Source organism: Orussus abietinus, unplaced genomic scaffold, assembly GCF_000612105.2.
Source record: "Orussus abietinus isolate OABI.00-Male unplaced genomic scaffold, Oabi_2.0 scaffold4, whole genome shotgun sequence".
Lineage (NCBI taxonomy): Eukaryota > Metazoa > Arthropoda > Insecta > Hymenoptera > Orussidae > Orussus > Orussus abietinus.
The window spans coordinates 1,249,513-1,261,139 of record NW_019396014.1 but is presented as its reverse complement, the minus strand read 5'-3'; the positions used below and the strand labels follow the sequence as shown (position 1 = coordinate 1,261,139).

At 43.3% G+C, this 11,627-nt stretch overlaps 3 protein-coding genes across 6 annotated transcripts; 1 reads left to right on the top strand and 2 right to left on the bottom strand.

Annotated features, from left to right (window-relative positions):
- Positions 1-99: 99 nt before the first annotated feature.
- LOC105695768 (vesicular glutamate transporter 2) lies at positions 100-7,538 on the bottom strand. 3 transcript variants are annotated; one of them, XM_012417663.2, is made up of 10 exons: positions 7,360-7,538; positions 6,079-6,137; positions 5,725-5,908; positions 4,765-4,998; positions 4,390-4,692; positions 3,617-3,740; positions 3,403-3,536; positions 2,938-3,080; positions 2,738-2,858; positions 100-2,346 (listed from the first exon to the last, which is right to left on the bottom strand). In XM_012417663.2, exons 2-10 carry the CDS (start codon positions 6,129-6,131, stop codon positions 2,158-2,160), a joined length of 1,485 nt encoding a protein of 494 aa, XP_012273086.1. In that variant the 5' UTR covers positions 6,132-6,137; positions 7,360-7,538; the 3' UTR covers positions 100-2,157. The 3 variants fall into 3 exon arrangements, with proteins under 3 accessions (XP_012273086.1, XP_012273084.1, XP_012273085.1); XM_012417661.1 differs by lacking the exon at positions 7,360-7,538 and adding an exon at positions 6,508-6,686; XM_012417662.1 differs by lacking the exon at positions 7,360-7,538 and adding an exon at positions 6,206-6,355.
- A 904-nt stretch (positions 7,539-8,442) lies between these two features.
- LOC105695461 (gem-associated protein 7-like) lies at positions 8,443-9,194 on the top strand. 2 transcript variants are annotated; one of them, XM_012417003.2, is made up of 2 exons: positions 8,443-8,617; positions 8,930-9,194. In XM_012417003.2, exons 1-2 carry the CDS (start codon positions 8,503-8,505, stop codon positions 9,112-9,114), a joined length of 300 nt encoding a protein of 99 aa, XP_012272426.1. In that variant the 5' UTR covers positions 8,443-8,502; the 3' UTR covers positions 9,115-9,194. The 2 variants fall into 2 exon arrangements, with proteins under 2 accessions (XP_012272426.1, XP_012272427.1); XM_012417004.1 differs by having other exon boundaries at positions 8,480-8,598.
- Positions 9,192-11,037, bottom strand: LOC105695460 (mediator of RNA polymerase II transcription subunit 30). The gene is made up of 5 exons (XM_012417002.2): positions 10,722-11,037; positions 10,416-10,570; positions 9,894-10,295; positions 9,460-9,716; positions 9,192-9,376 (listed from the first exon to the last, which is right to left on the bottom strand). Exons 2-5 carry the CDS (start codon positions 10,531-10,533, stop codon positions 9,278-9,280), a joined length of 876 nt encoding a protein of 291 aa, XP_012272425.1. The 5' UTR covers positions 10,534-10,570; positions 10,722-11,037; the 3' UTR covers positions 9,192-9,277.
- Between the last annotated feature and the right edge of the window lie 590 nt (positions 11,038-11,627).

The following is an 11,627-nucleotide window of genomic DNA, read 5'->3' as shown; positions in this document are numbered from 1 at the left end:
CCCCTTAAAGTGTCCAATGGCAGATAAAAAAAAAAATACGTGTCGCTTAGTTTTTAGTCTACTATAACATATTATAAAAGAAATGAATTCGGAGATATCGACCTGGGATACCTTCCTTGTAAGGTGAATCTAGATTAAGATGACGAGAAACTCCAAGTATCTGCCCCGTAAAAGAAACCCTCCCTTGCGTTCTTGCGTCCCCGTATCCGAAGGTTCTCCATAATTTGCCCCCGGTTTCCTGGAGAACCGTCCATTAACGAGTCTCGGATCCCTTCAGGGGTTAGTGCTTAAGTTTCGAAGTCACCTTAACTAAACCTTATCTATGCAGAAAGACCTCAAAGGACAGTCCCGAGGGCGAGAGACGTCGGCTCGACATCGGTTTAAAAGCGTGCGGAAGGACCCTATGCCAAGTTAAATAATCCATAAGAGTAAGATAGAGGCATCAGTGGGAAGATTTCTCGTCGCTCGAGTAATCCTGCTATCTAATCTATTAAAAATCGTGCCGCATTAATTCTCGCGGAGAGCGCGTTCGACCGAGAGAGCTAAGGAGCGAGAGACTCGCGTTAACGCGTGCCAAAACTCTTTTCCTGTATTTAATATCCTGATTTGCATCTGCCAAGATGCTAACCGGCCGATGGTGCCGGTCGTCCCAGTCGCAAGGCTCGCTCGAAAGATATTAGGTTGTCCCATAAGTTGCTTCCCTTTTTTTCATAGGACATGAATACACGATGCGGAAGGAACTTATGGGACAACCTAATAGATATCCACTCGAGGTCCGCCGATTATTTCCAGGCCCTGTGGAAAGTCACGTGGACAGTTTGTGCGTATCTTTGAAACATAAGATAGTGGGACGGCTAGAGAGAAAAAAAGAATAGGAAAAAAACGGCGTCCCAGGGCGTAAGACCTTCGAAGGGTTACTTACTAGGAGAGGGGACTCGCCTTCGTAGGCCCTTCTCGAGGAGAACTCGCATTACGGAATTAACCGGGATTGACCGGAATCGCAAGACTTCGGATAGCCGTCGACTTAAAGTCGGCTCTACTCTTATCAATTGCCGCTTTCGTTTACTGTCTAAGATCGTTCCGCGATCGGTGGAATGGGATTTCCCTGAGGAACGGGCAAATGCCTGAGCTCTCTCGCTGGAAAGCCTTCGAATGGTTGGGCCTAGTATCCGATTTCACGTATTCGCCCGTGCTGTAACAGATTATTGAATTATCAGATATTATTGAGATTCTTCCAGAAATTTTATTGACATAAGAAATTTATCGCTATCGTTGAGAATATATCGAGGACCGAGTTTCGGGTGGTGGGGCTAAAGGGTTTTCCGGAGGCCGAGACGGAATACGAACCGCACGGTGCGCCGGATAAGAGGAGACATTACGTCGGACTTAATCGTGTGATCGACTGATAAAAGAGAGAGAGAGAGTGTGTGTGTGTGCGTATGCGTGCGTCGGAGCGAAGGGGTGAAGCTGAAGATATTTCCCGGCGAAAGGGGAGAGGGGCGTATCTTTTCGAAATTCTTCCTTCGTCAGCGCGTATTATTAATTACAAGGGTTCGGCGACGATACGGATATTATTACAAGTCTTACTGTAACGAAACAATTATTATATGGATTTTATTGTTGTTCTTCGGTTACTTGCAAATGTTTACGAAGAATCCATTTGTACAATCAATGCGTCATTAAAATATGATTATTCCTTACGGAAATGGCCAGTGTTCGATGGGATCGTCACCGGGAAGACCTCGAGGACTCTTTCGCGTCGCGCATTGTCGCGACAACTCGAACGAGCTGACGAGTTACCTCCGTAACAATGAACTACTTCCTCGGCGTGTGTTTCTTATTTCTTCCTTTTTCTTTCTTATCCTCTTCAATTGTTCGCCAGTTGTAGTCTCGCGTGCAGGAAACGAGAAGTACCGGGATGCTAGAGACGTTTCGTCTAATGGAACTAGGACCTTGTGACGAAGGACTTTCGTGAACTCGTTCGCACCACCTGGTTGGCGAAAAATACCGTATCCTCTAAGGGACGGTAAATTGCGCTTCCATGTTGTCCTGCACTCAATTGTACGCTTCCCTCCACGTGCAGGGTGGACTCGTTACGTAATCGGACACGGATGCGAACCCGGCAGTCCTCGTCAAATCGGAAATAGTCCGCTCGGCTCACAAATTGTCCGCTTCCAAGGCAGCATTGTCATAGGTGGTCGGCACTTTTCCGCTTGCGTCGCTCGCCGTGGTCGACTCGTCCGCCCAAGGTTGTCGTTCCCCCGAGGCGAAGACACCGTAAATTACGGCACCCACCAGGTATATCGAGCCAGCGATTATGAAGACTATCCTCCACTCGGCTGCGGACTAAGGAAAACGGACATTTAGAGGACCGCCTACGAGGAAAACGCGTGAGCTCCTCGTCTTTAAGCTGATGTGGCGTCGAAGAGGTTTCGTTTATAAAACTTTTCTCCCAACTCGGTTTACCGAATAGTTTGAAACGTTACAACGTGAATAGGGAGACCATAAGGGAAGTCCTGAAACTCATGAAATTCTTTTCAAATTTCTTTATAGGTATTTTAAAAATAGTTTATAAAAAGAGAAATTTCGCGAGTTTCGGAACCTACCTTAGGGTCTCTATATTCACGTTTTAAAGTATGAAAGGATTTGAGACACCCAGTTCGTAAAAAAGTTTTACGAACGATTGAGCTTTCGGATGCCACTTTCACATCCCCTTAAATCCCTTTCTCCGTTTTACCTTGTTTTGCACAATGTATCCAGTTATGATAGGACTGACGATTCCTGGGAGAGTGGCCACCGTATTACCTATCCCCATGAGAACGCTCGCGTGGCGCGGTGCAATATCCAGGTGGTTAACGCTGAAATAAAGGAACGTTAAGAAGGACTCCTTTGAGGAAGGAAACGCCGAGGTGGCTTCAATATCCGAGATTCGTGTACCTAAATCCAGACCAGGCGAAACCTCCAAGACCGACAGCTATGACGATGCAGGTGACGGCTCCGGTTGGCGTCATGACCAGTGCAGCACAAATCATGAAAATCGTCTGACAGAGGAAGGCACTGCAATTGAACGCCTTCCGCACCTGAAATATGACCGGGGTCTTATTATTGAATATCATTGGGAAAGCGATGCACGACGGTGGAGCCATCTCTCTCGAGAACGGGACTTGTAAGTACTAAACGGAACAAGGGAGGGATAAAACAAACTTTTACCCTGAACTGCTAAGTATTATATTATATTATTATTGTACGGTAAAAATGTTTAAAATCTCTTCTATACCCGACTTGGTGTCTTGCGGGGAGCCGGTACTTCTTAAAGGACGTACGTACCCGCTGAATGGCGGACTTTATCGGGGTCTAGACTCTAGATGTCCCTAGAGGTTCCCTTCCGGTGGTCTTACGAACCTGAGTTGTCGTCAGGATTTTCTTTGATCTCAGGTAATCCGCCAAATGACCGGAAAACTGGAGCACGATCGCCATTACCAGATACGGCAGGGCCGACAAGAACCCGGTCTTCTCCAGCTTGAAGTGCAGCACGTCTGTAAGCGCGAAACGGATTTTCATATAAACCCATTCGTAACGTTAAGAAAGTTCATCGTGGATGTACGCAATCGCTTACCGTTCATAAACGTGGGCAGTTGAGTAAGCATCGTGTAAAAGCCCCAGTTCTCGCTGAAATGGGCTGCCACGATGGCCCATACTGGCGCCGAAGTCAGCATTTCCTTCCAGGGATGCGAAATGTGCTAAAAAAGCAACATCGAACGTTACAGTTAAGTCGAAACATCGGGAACGGCCCTCCAGGCTGGATATCGATTCAAGGCGAAACTTTTTTACTGACAATGTATATGCATAATTCCTGAAATTACCGAAACTAACCGCCTAACCCGTTACCTCGGTATTATTCAGGCACTCGTATGTACATATTTGCCACGTGCGTTATGAAATCCGCTGCATACCAAAGTAACGCTTGCCCGAAAGGTTCTGTCGACAAAGCGTTAAAACTTCCGCTCATTTTTACGACCCACTATTTATCGTGAAAGGTAACCCTATGTACCTCACCGCGATGGCTTATTACACCGCACTTAGAAATATCTAAGCTCGTTGCCCTAGAGCGTTCAGTGTCCCCCGAAAGTGGAATATCGAGGTTTAATTAATATCCAATTGTCGATACCGATGCCGTGGAACATCGACAAGGAGTATATCGTATATTTATCGTGAAAGGTAACCCTGTGTACGTCACCGCGCTAGCTTATTACACCGCACTTAGAAATATCTAAGCTCGTTGCCCTAGAGCGTTCAGTGTCCCCCGAAAGTGGAATATCGAGGTTTAATTAATATCCAATTGTCGATACCGATGCCGTGGAACATCGACAAGGAGTATATCGTCCTTACTTTCTTCTCCACGTCTCCCAAGGATGCCTTGATGTACTCCAGTTCAAGCTTTGATATGTGCGGATCGTCCTCCGGCTTATCGTAGACCACGACCCACCAAGCGATGAACCAGACGATACCGACGGCTCCGAAGGAGTAAAATACGGACTCCCAGCCGAGATATTCCGCCATGATGCCGGAAATAGGCATGGCGAAGACGGTCCCGACGAAGCTTCCGGAGAACGCCAGGGTCGCTAACTTTGAGCGCTCCAGGGGTGGAGCCCAGTTCGCCCATACGGCGTGGATGCAAGGATACGTTACACCCTGAAACGAGAATGAGGATTCATGTAGGGTGTTTATATAAATGTATTGTCATTTTTTTTTTCAGATATTTACCTCGCATATTCCCTCGACGATGCGCAATGCGACCAGAACGTACACGCCCGCCCTGGCCAGTGGTGGAGTGATGAGAGTCAATAGAGCCGTTGCTGCGATTCCGATTCCAAAAACCCTTTTCCCACCCACACGGGCGCCCAACCAGCCACCTAGCAATTGCGTACTTATGTATCCGTAAAAAAAGGAACTCAAAACCAAACCTTGGATTTTTGAGTCCCAGGGAAATTCTTGTTCCTGATGGATAAGAAAAACACACTACTCCGTCAAGTAATCTTAGCCGTCGTGTCGACGCCGGCGGCATAAAGTGTCAAGTGTAAAGAAAATGTGATGTTTGAAGAGAAGAAAAAAAAAATTTTTTTAATCGAAAATTGGGCCGCAGATTTCTGGCAACGAAAATCTGCGCCTGATCCCGATCATGTTCTGAAGGTTCACGATAATTCCCAATGTCAGTCACGGAATTACCGAGCTGTGTGTCGTTCGCATATTTCTCTAATAGCTAACCAACGATATGTAACTTTTGCCGTCGTTGAGATATAGTCTCTTGATAAGAGGATCGATAAAACATGCAGGTATTCGTATCAGCGACGATTAATCATTGCTCTTCCGTATAAATCTCGCTTGCTTGTACGTACACGTGATAACTTATCCAAGATATGCGATTAAAATTGGTTAGTGTGGCGCGCTCTTCTATCGCGAACCAAATTATTTCTCGCGAAAAGATTATATGGGAAGAAAAGGGAGAAAAATGAAAATAGAACGCATGATCGGCGTCAACGGGAAAAATTATTGTAAAAGAGGCCCACTCACTTTCAATTACAAAAACGATATTAGCCGCAGGCAAATCTTTAAAACGCTAAGGCAAGCGGCGAGACTTCTAAGCGTCCGTATAAAGCTAAAACGCAACTTGGCGTAAGTTGTGATTTTTTTTTTTTCTCCTTTTCTTTTTAAACAGAGACTTACGTAATAGATCTCTCCATTTTCGTCGACTCTAGAGTTGTTCGCCGTCATAGCGACAATGGCCACGCTCAAGTTAACTCGCAATATATAAGAGTTAAAGAAGCCGAAAAAAGCGAGGATGCCCACGACGTATCTTCTCTTCTTCCAGAACTTCCAAGAAGGAGACTCCTCGAGTTCGTACTCCATCCTGGAGGGAAATATATCCACATGAGGCAATTGAAATAAATCTCAGAAAGAGTTGCACCGGTTTCAATTTCCATTCGATTCAAGTTTGCCCAAATCATTGAAACATCGATCCAGGCCAAGCACTCGGTACACGCGATAACCATATTTAGTGCACAAATGCACAACACTTACGCTCCATAATCGGTCTCGGTTTTTGTATCCTTGGAAGGTCTCTTTCTTTCCATCTCAGCCTAAAAGAAAACGTCCACTTGTAGGTATATCCTTGAAATACTTGGAGTAACAACCGCATTGTTCTCACTTATAGCGTCTACGGGAGAAACCCAAATCGGCCGATCATAAGCAAGGAAATTTCCAAATAGTTGTAATAAAATCGCTGTACCGGTAAATTGTACACTTGCACGGTTACAATTTAAACACACATGTACAATTTACTAGTATAGCGATTTCATTATAACTATTTGGAAGAAATCGCTATACCAGTGAAGTGTACATTTCAACCGTCTCGATATTAATGATATCAACTCCCCCAGGAATCCCCGGAGAGTAGGATAAGATAGTGAAATTACGATAATACCGACTAACTAATGGGAGTAAACCGACCTAGGCGGGCTAGATTTCGATCTTTTGAGGATTTACGATCTTATTCGATTCCGCCGATTTTTCGGCGCCCCGGAAAGAACGAATCAGCGCCGGGACTCGAGAGCACTCGCGCAATTCATTTGCTAGTTACGCGGTCGCTCGATAACTAGTACATAATGGTCACGTACGAGCACTGGCATACAACCTACAAGTTACCGGTGACTAACTAACGTACCGAGATCAGATCGCGTCGACTCGGTCCGCGATCGCGAACGGACTTCCTTCCCACTCCCGCGACCCTCGGGGTACATTTCAGAAAATTAGTTAAAATTAGCCAATTCCAAATTTTACCTCTTTTACCTATACGGACCCAAGTAAAGCCTCTATTACCTCCACCTCACCCTTTAAACCCTCCACCGGAAAGGTCGTACAAGTGTCCTACTTAATACAAATTAAGTCCTACTTTAAACCCACAACTAAATGATATGGAAATACCCGCCACTTTTAAGGCTGTAACGATGCAGGGAGTGGCGCTTGTGCACGTCGAGGCCTCGAGGCTGAATTATTTAAATAATTAACTTGCGCTGACTGGGAATTTTTCAGAAATTTAATGCGTTATCCCGAAATTTGGAATCGAACCCAGGACTCGAGATAATCGGAAGGTGTCTTTCGAGTATTGTTATAAAAATCGCCGCAAGATGCAAAGTAGGACATCGGTTACACCGCTTCGGACGTTACCTTTCTTTACGTTATCTCAGATCCCATTTAAGGCCCCTTAATAAATTACTATAATTTACTAATGGGCAAAATGACTATTTAAAAAATGTTATCGGGCTTTTAGGCAGGATACAAATTTCTACTCGGGGTACATACCGATTCCCTCGTATTCTGGGCGACGACGAGTGAAATTGGGGGTACTCGGTGAACGCGTCGCGGTCCGTTAGCTTCCTACTATCGGAGTAGGTTGCAACGCCGGCCAACGAGTCGGATCGAGAGCGCGAGAAAAGGTGTCGAGCTCGAATTCGCGTTTCCCGAGAGGTTGGAAGGTCCGGATACCTTCGGACCGGTCGGCTTCGATCCGTCCCGATCACTGGCCCGACGATTCGCCCGTCGACCGACGAGGTCGGGCAAGTGAAAGCAACTCGCTCGCGCACTCTCTCGCTCTCTATCTCTGCCCACCGGAAAACATTCCAACGAGACCGCGCTGCTAATATTTCCTAAATATTATGGGAATATTATGGTAACACTATGGAGACGCTTCCGTTGCGTAGGGCACGTGTAAAACGAGAGGAAACACGAGTCAACTTCGACCTGGCGACACTTAACACGTTACGGGTAAAATTGTGCATTAATTACCACTATTAATCCGTATCGCAATCCATTGCTGGGCGTCCTCCTTTTTGGGCATCTTACTTTCAGGTCTCTCATGGTCAGACAGGTTTTTTATTCGTTCACGTCGATCATAGTTCACGGATGCACGGCTTTTAATTAGTGATGCGATGAATCGGATACTTTAATCAACTCGAGTTATTGGAATTTGGAAACATTGCCATTTCGAGTTCAAACTCGAATTGACAATTAAAAGAAGAAGAGGCGCGTTCTCGTTCGGCGAGGGGAGTCGAGTCTATGGCGGGTTCACGGGTAAAATAAATAAATACCACTCGAATGAACTCGATATTAAGTGAGTACAGGTTCTTTTCTTCATTTCGCTATTCGAAAATGACGCGACCTCGCGTTGTACACGTTCACGAGTCTGTCGGTAGTGCCGTTCCACTTTTCCGTAGAATGAGTGAGTTCTTAAATAGTAGAGTAGGTAGTCTGAATCGTGGATAGGCTTCACGGTGAGGCCGCAAGATGGCATATTTCACGGATAGAAATGAAATATAGGTTTTAGTTCGGCCATTTTCACTATAATGGCGGTAACGCTAATGTCTACTTTTCTTCTACCTTTTGAATCGCAACGGTGGCAATACTGAATTTTCTGTTTACATGCTTGTCGTGTAACTTCCCGAAGTGATGGAAAACCAGGAAGCAGAGGAAAGTGTTGAATATCCTTTCGCGACGGTGGAGAAGCAATGCGCTCGTGCATTACTCCGAGAACGCTTTTTAAGAGTAATTACTGGAATTGTTGGTAAAAGATAGTTTAAATTACATTTAATCTTTGAGCCGTATGCTTCATTACTTGTGAAATGAGTTGTCAAATAGAACATCAAATAAAAGTCAAGAGTAAAGGTGTTTCTGTGAGAAAAAGAAAGAGTATATCTGCAATTTGAATAATTATGACTTCGTGAATCATTGCTATTCTTTTGCTGAGAAATTATTACCATCGCTTATTCTTGCACTTAAAACTTAAACGCTTTACCAAGCGCATATAAAGTCCTGGTAAAAATGATGATTACACTTGTTCTACCCACTTGTCATTAGTGAGAAAATGTTATTTCAGGAAAACCAGTTGAATTTCACATGCTGGAAAACTCAAATGTAAAGGCGGAATTTCGAGGATGTGACGTCGATAACCTGGAGGTTTTTGTACGAGGATTAGCTACTCCACTAGGCAAAGTACCTGAGGCAGTTTTAAGAACGAGCGATATCATCTACTTTGATGTCAATGGAATTTCTCCATCGTGATAGTTATCCCACTAGATATTCTTTACAACTTTAAAAGCAAAACTATTGTAATATTGATAATAAATCCAACTACCATGTAATTCTCAAGAGCTATATTTACCTATAATATATTTATCTAATTTCATAAATTATCTTTAATGTTAAGTTATGTACACTTCATTACCTAAGATCGGCGCATATTCAACATTGTATTGATTTCTGAAATTATACGTCTGAGGTGATCGATTATCTCCTTCAGATGTCGATTTTTCAATACCACTTGCTAAAAAAAGAAATGAATAAGATATACACTTGATGCAACAATTTACTATAAAATTATATATGAAATAAAAGCATGACTAATACCTCCATTATTTCTTTGCTTTCTTCACATGCAAGTCGATAAGTTTCCGATGTCTTCTTTTCATCAGATTTCATGTCCCATTCTTCCTTTAGAGGTATTAAACTTTCTATGTGGGTGTACTCCATTCCTTGCAGTTGGCAGTTTTCGTTACACTTTTCATAAATCAGTCTTAATCGTTTAAATAATAATTTAAGCGTCCTCAATTGTTCTTGGAATTTCACTTTCTTTTCGTTTGTCGTACTCACTCCTTGAGCCGTACCTAAAGCAATTAGATAATCTTAGTACCTCTGCACAGCAATAATCTGCACATGATACTTTCAATTAAAATGTTCTCTAACATTATTTATGATAAAACTTTCTATAGCATTTTATCAGGTCTTTTAACTTCAGGAGTCAATAAAATTAAATCAATATATGAAAAGTAAAATCAATTAACCATTTGGTGGTTGAAGAACTTTCAATGTTTGAAAGACTTCCAATGTTCGGCTGACAATATCTTGAACAGTTTCCTGTCCAAATCTACATAAACTGGCAGTGTTGAAGTCCTTGTTCTGTGGTTGCTGAGTAGGAGGTTGCGTCGGAGGAACTGGCGTCTGCGAAGTGGTTGCCTGATTACCACCTTGGCTGTTCTGTTGCACAAGAGCAGCTTGCTGCTGCTGCTGCAACTGCATTTGTTGTTGTTGCTGCTGTTGAATCTGTTGCATTTGCTGTTGCATGGCAACGGATTGCTGTTGTTGCTGCTGTTGCGCCAGAACTTGTTGGGCACTGGTCATTCCCATAGTATTCGAGCCAACTCCACCTACGCCTACCCCAACCCCAAACTGAGGGCTTACCATTCCTGAGAAGTTATAATTCTTATTTTATCTAGGTAGAAATTGTTATTACATTTCACCAAGTCATTGATTTTTAGATTCGATGGTATAACAAGTTTGTAAACAGCATCGTCAGGAATACCGACCACCTTGTTGCGGACCCATTAATCCGGAAACCATTTGTCCTCCGCCGAACTGTGTTCGCATAGCAGATTGCTGTGCATTGGAGAAACCAGATGGGAACGGATGCTGTTGGCCAGCCATTCTCGTTATTACTGCTTTCAGCGTGATTTAAATACTCCTGAAAAGAAATGTGCAAGCCCATAAATATCGTAGTACATTTGCAAGCGACATTCTAAACGAATATTCAAGGGATTTTGAGGTTATTAGAGTCCGAATGCACTTATTTCACTGATCGTTATTTTAACCAAAAAATATATACAGGTTACTACCTTTATTTCTTCGTTGTGAAGGCTATCGAAGTAAAAAACACTCCACCTCGTAGATATAAAATCTCTTTTTCCGAAAAGACATAGAGCACGGATCTAACTGTACAGATAACTCGTTCTGCGTATTTCTCACATTGGACATATAAAATCACTGCTCCGTACACTCGTCGTAATTCGTCCTAATCATGTCTTACCGATTCAAAGGTTTACCGAAAAGGTAATAAGTCAGCCACCGTAGATGTTGAAATTGACATCACGCATGATCACGCAGCTCGAGAAAGTATACGCGATTTTGTTTACGTTGCAAAGCGCAACCATTTCTTCGAACATGAACTACGATAGATTTGGGTACACTCACGTTTACGTGATGCAAAAGAAATAAGGTGTGTTTGTTCCCACGGAGTATTTATTTTTGACTCGTTTTGCGCCTTTAACGCCGCCATATTGCAAAATGGCGGCGGTTCGTTCAAAAGTTTCGCGCCGAATAAATTACGTTTTCGAAATAAAAAGATGCCCAGATATTTGGTAAAATCAAATAAAAACGGAAATAGAAGAACCATGGAAGAACGTGTTTTTATTTCATCCTTTTTAAATTTACTTCATATATGGCGCTGCATTTTCACTGCTTGGATAGTAAACATGGCTATGTCTTGAACTGTACCGTCATTGATGCGTCAACTCTCGCTCTTTCCATTTCTTATGACATCCTTATGCAGCGTTTTTCCGTTCATTTTTAATACAATAAAACGGCCAGTATCGATCTCGTCGAAAGCTGTTTTTCATTTCCTTCCTCTTCCTTGATAATAAAGGTTCTCAGGTATAAATTCATCGGCTAATTTAATGACACTTCCAAGAGGACATTCTCGAGTTTCTTTGAGAGCGTCGCTCAAAATAGATACAAAGGACTCG

Excerpts from the sequence above, each read along its gene's own strand:
- LOC105695768 (XM_012417663.2), bottom strand. The coding sequence starts at position 6,131 with ATGGAAAGAAAGAGACCTTCCAAGGATACAAAAACCGAGACCGATTAT. Across the intron at positions 3,741-4,389 it reads TGGGAGACGTGGAGAAGAAA|CACATTTCGCATCCCTGGAA; the intron begins GTAAGGACGATA and ends TTGCTTTTTTAG. Across the intron at positions 3,081-3,402 it reads AAATCCTGACGACAACTCAG|GTGCGGAAGGCGTTCAATTG; the intron begins GTTCGTAAGACC and ends GTCATATTTCAG.
- LOC105695461 (XM_012417003.2), top strand. The coding sequence starts at position 8,503 with ATGGAAAACCAGGAAGCAGAGGAAAGTGTTGAATATCCTTTCGCGACG. Across the intron at positions 8,618-8,929 it reads AGTAATTACTGGAATTGTTG|GAAAACCAGTTGAATTTCAC; the intron begins GTAAAAGATAGT and ends ATGTTATTTCAG.
- LOC105695460 (XM_012417002.2), bottom strand. The coding sequence starts at position 10,533 with ATGGCTGGCCAACAGCATCCGTTCCCATCTGGTTTCTCCAATGCACAG. Across the intron at positions 10,296-10,415 it reads AATGGGTCCGCAACAAGGTG|GAATGGTAAGCCCTCAGTTT; the intron begins GTCGGTATTCCT and ends ATAACTTCTCAG. Across the intron at positions 9,717-9,893 it reads AGTTCTTCAACCACCAAATG|GTACGGCTCAAGGAGTGAGT; the intron begins GTTAATTGATTT and ends TAATTGCTTTAG.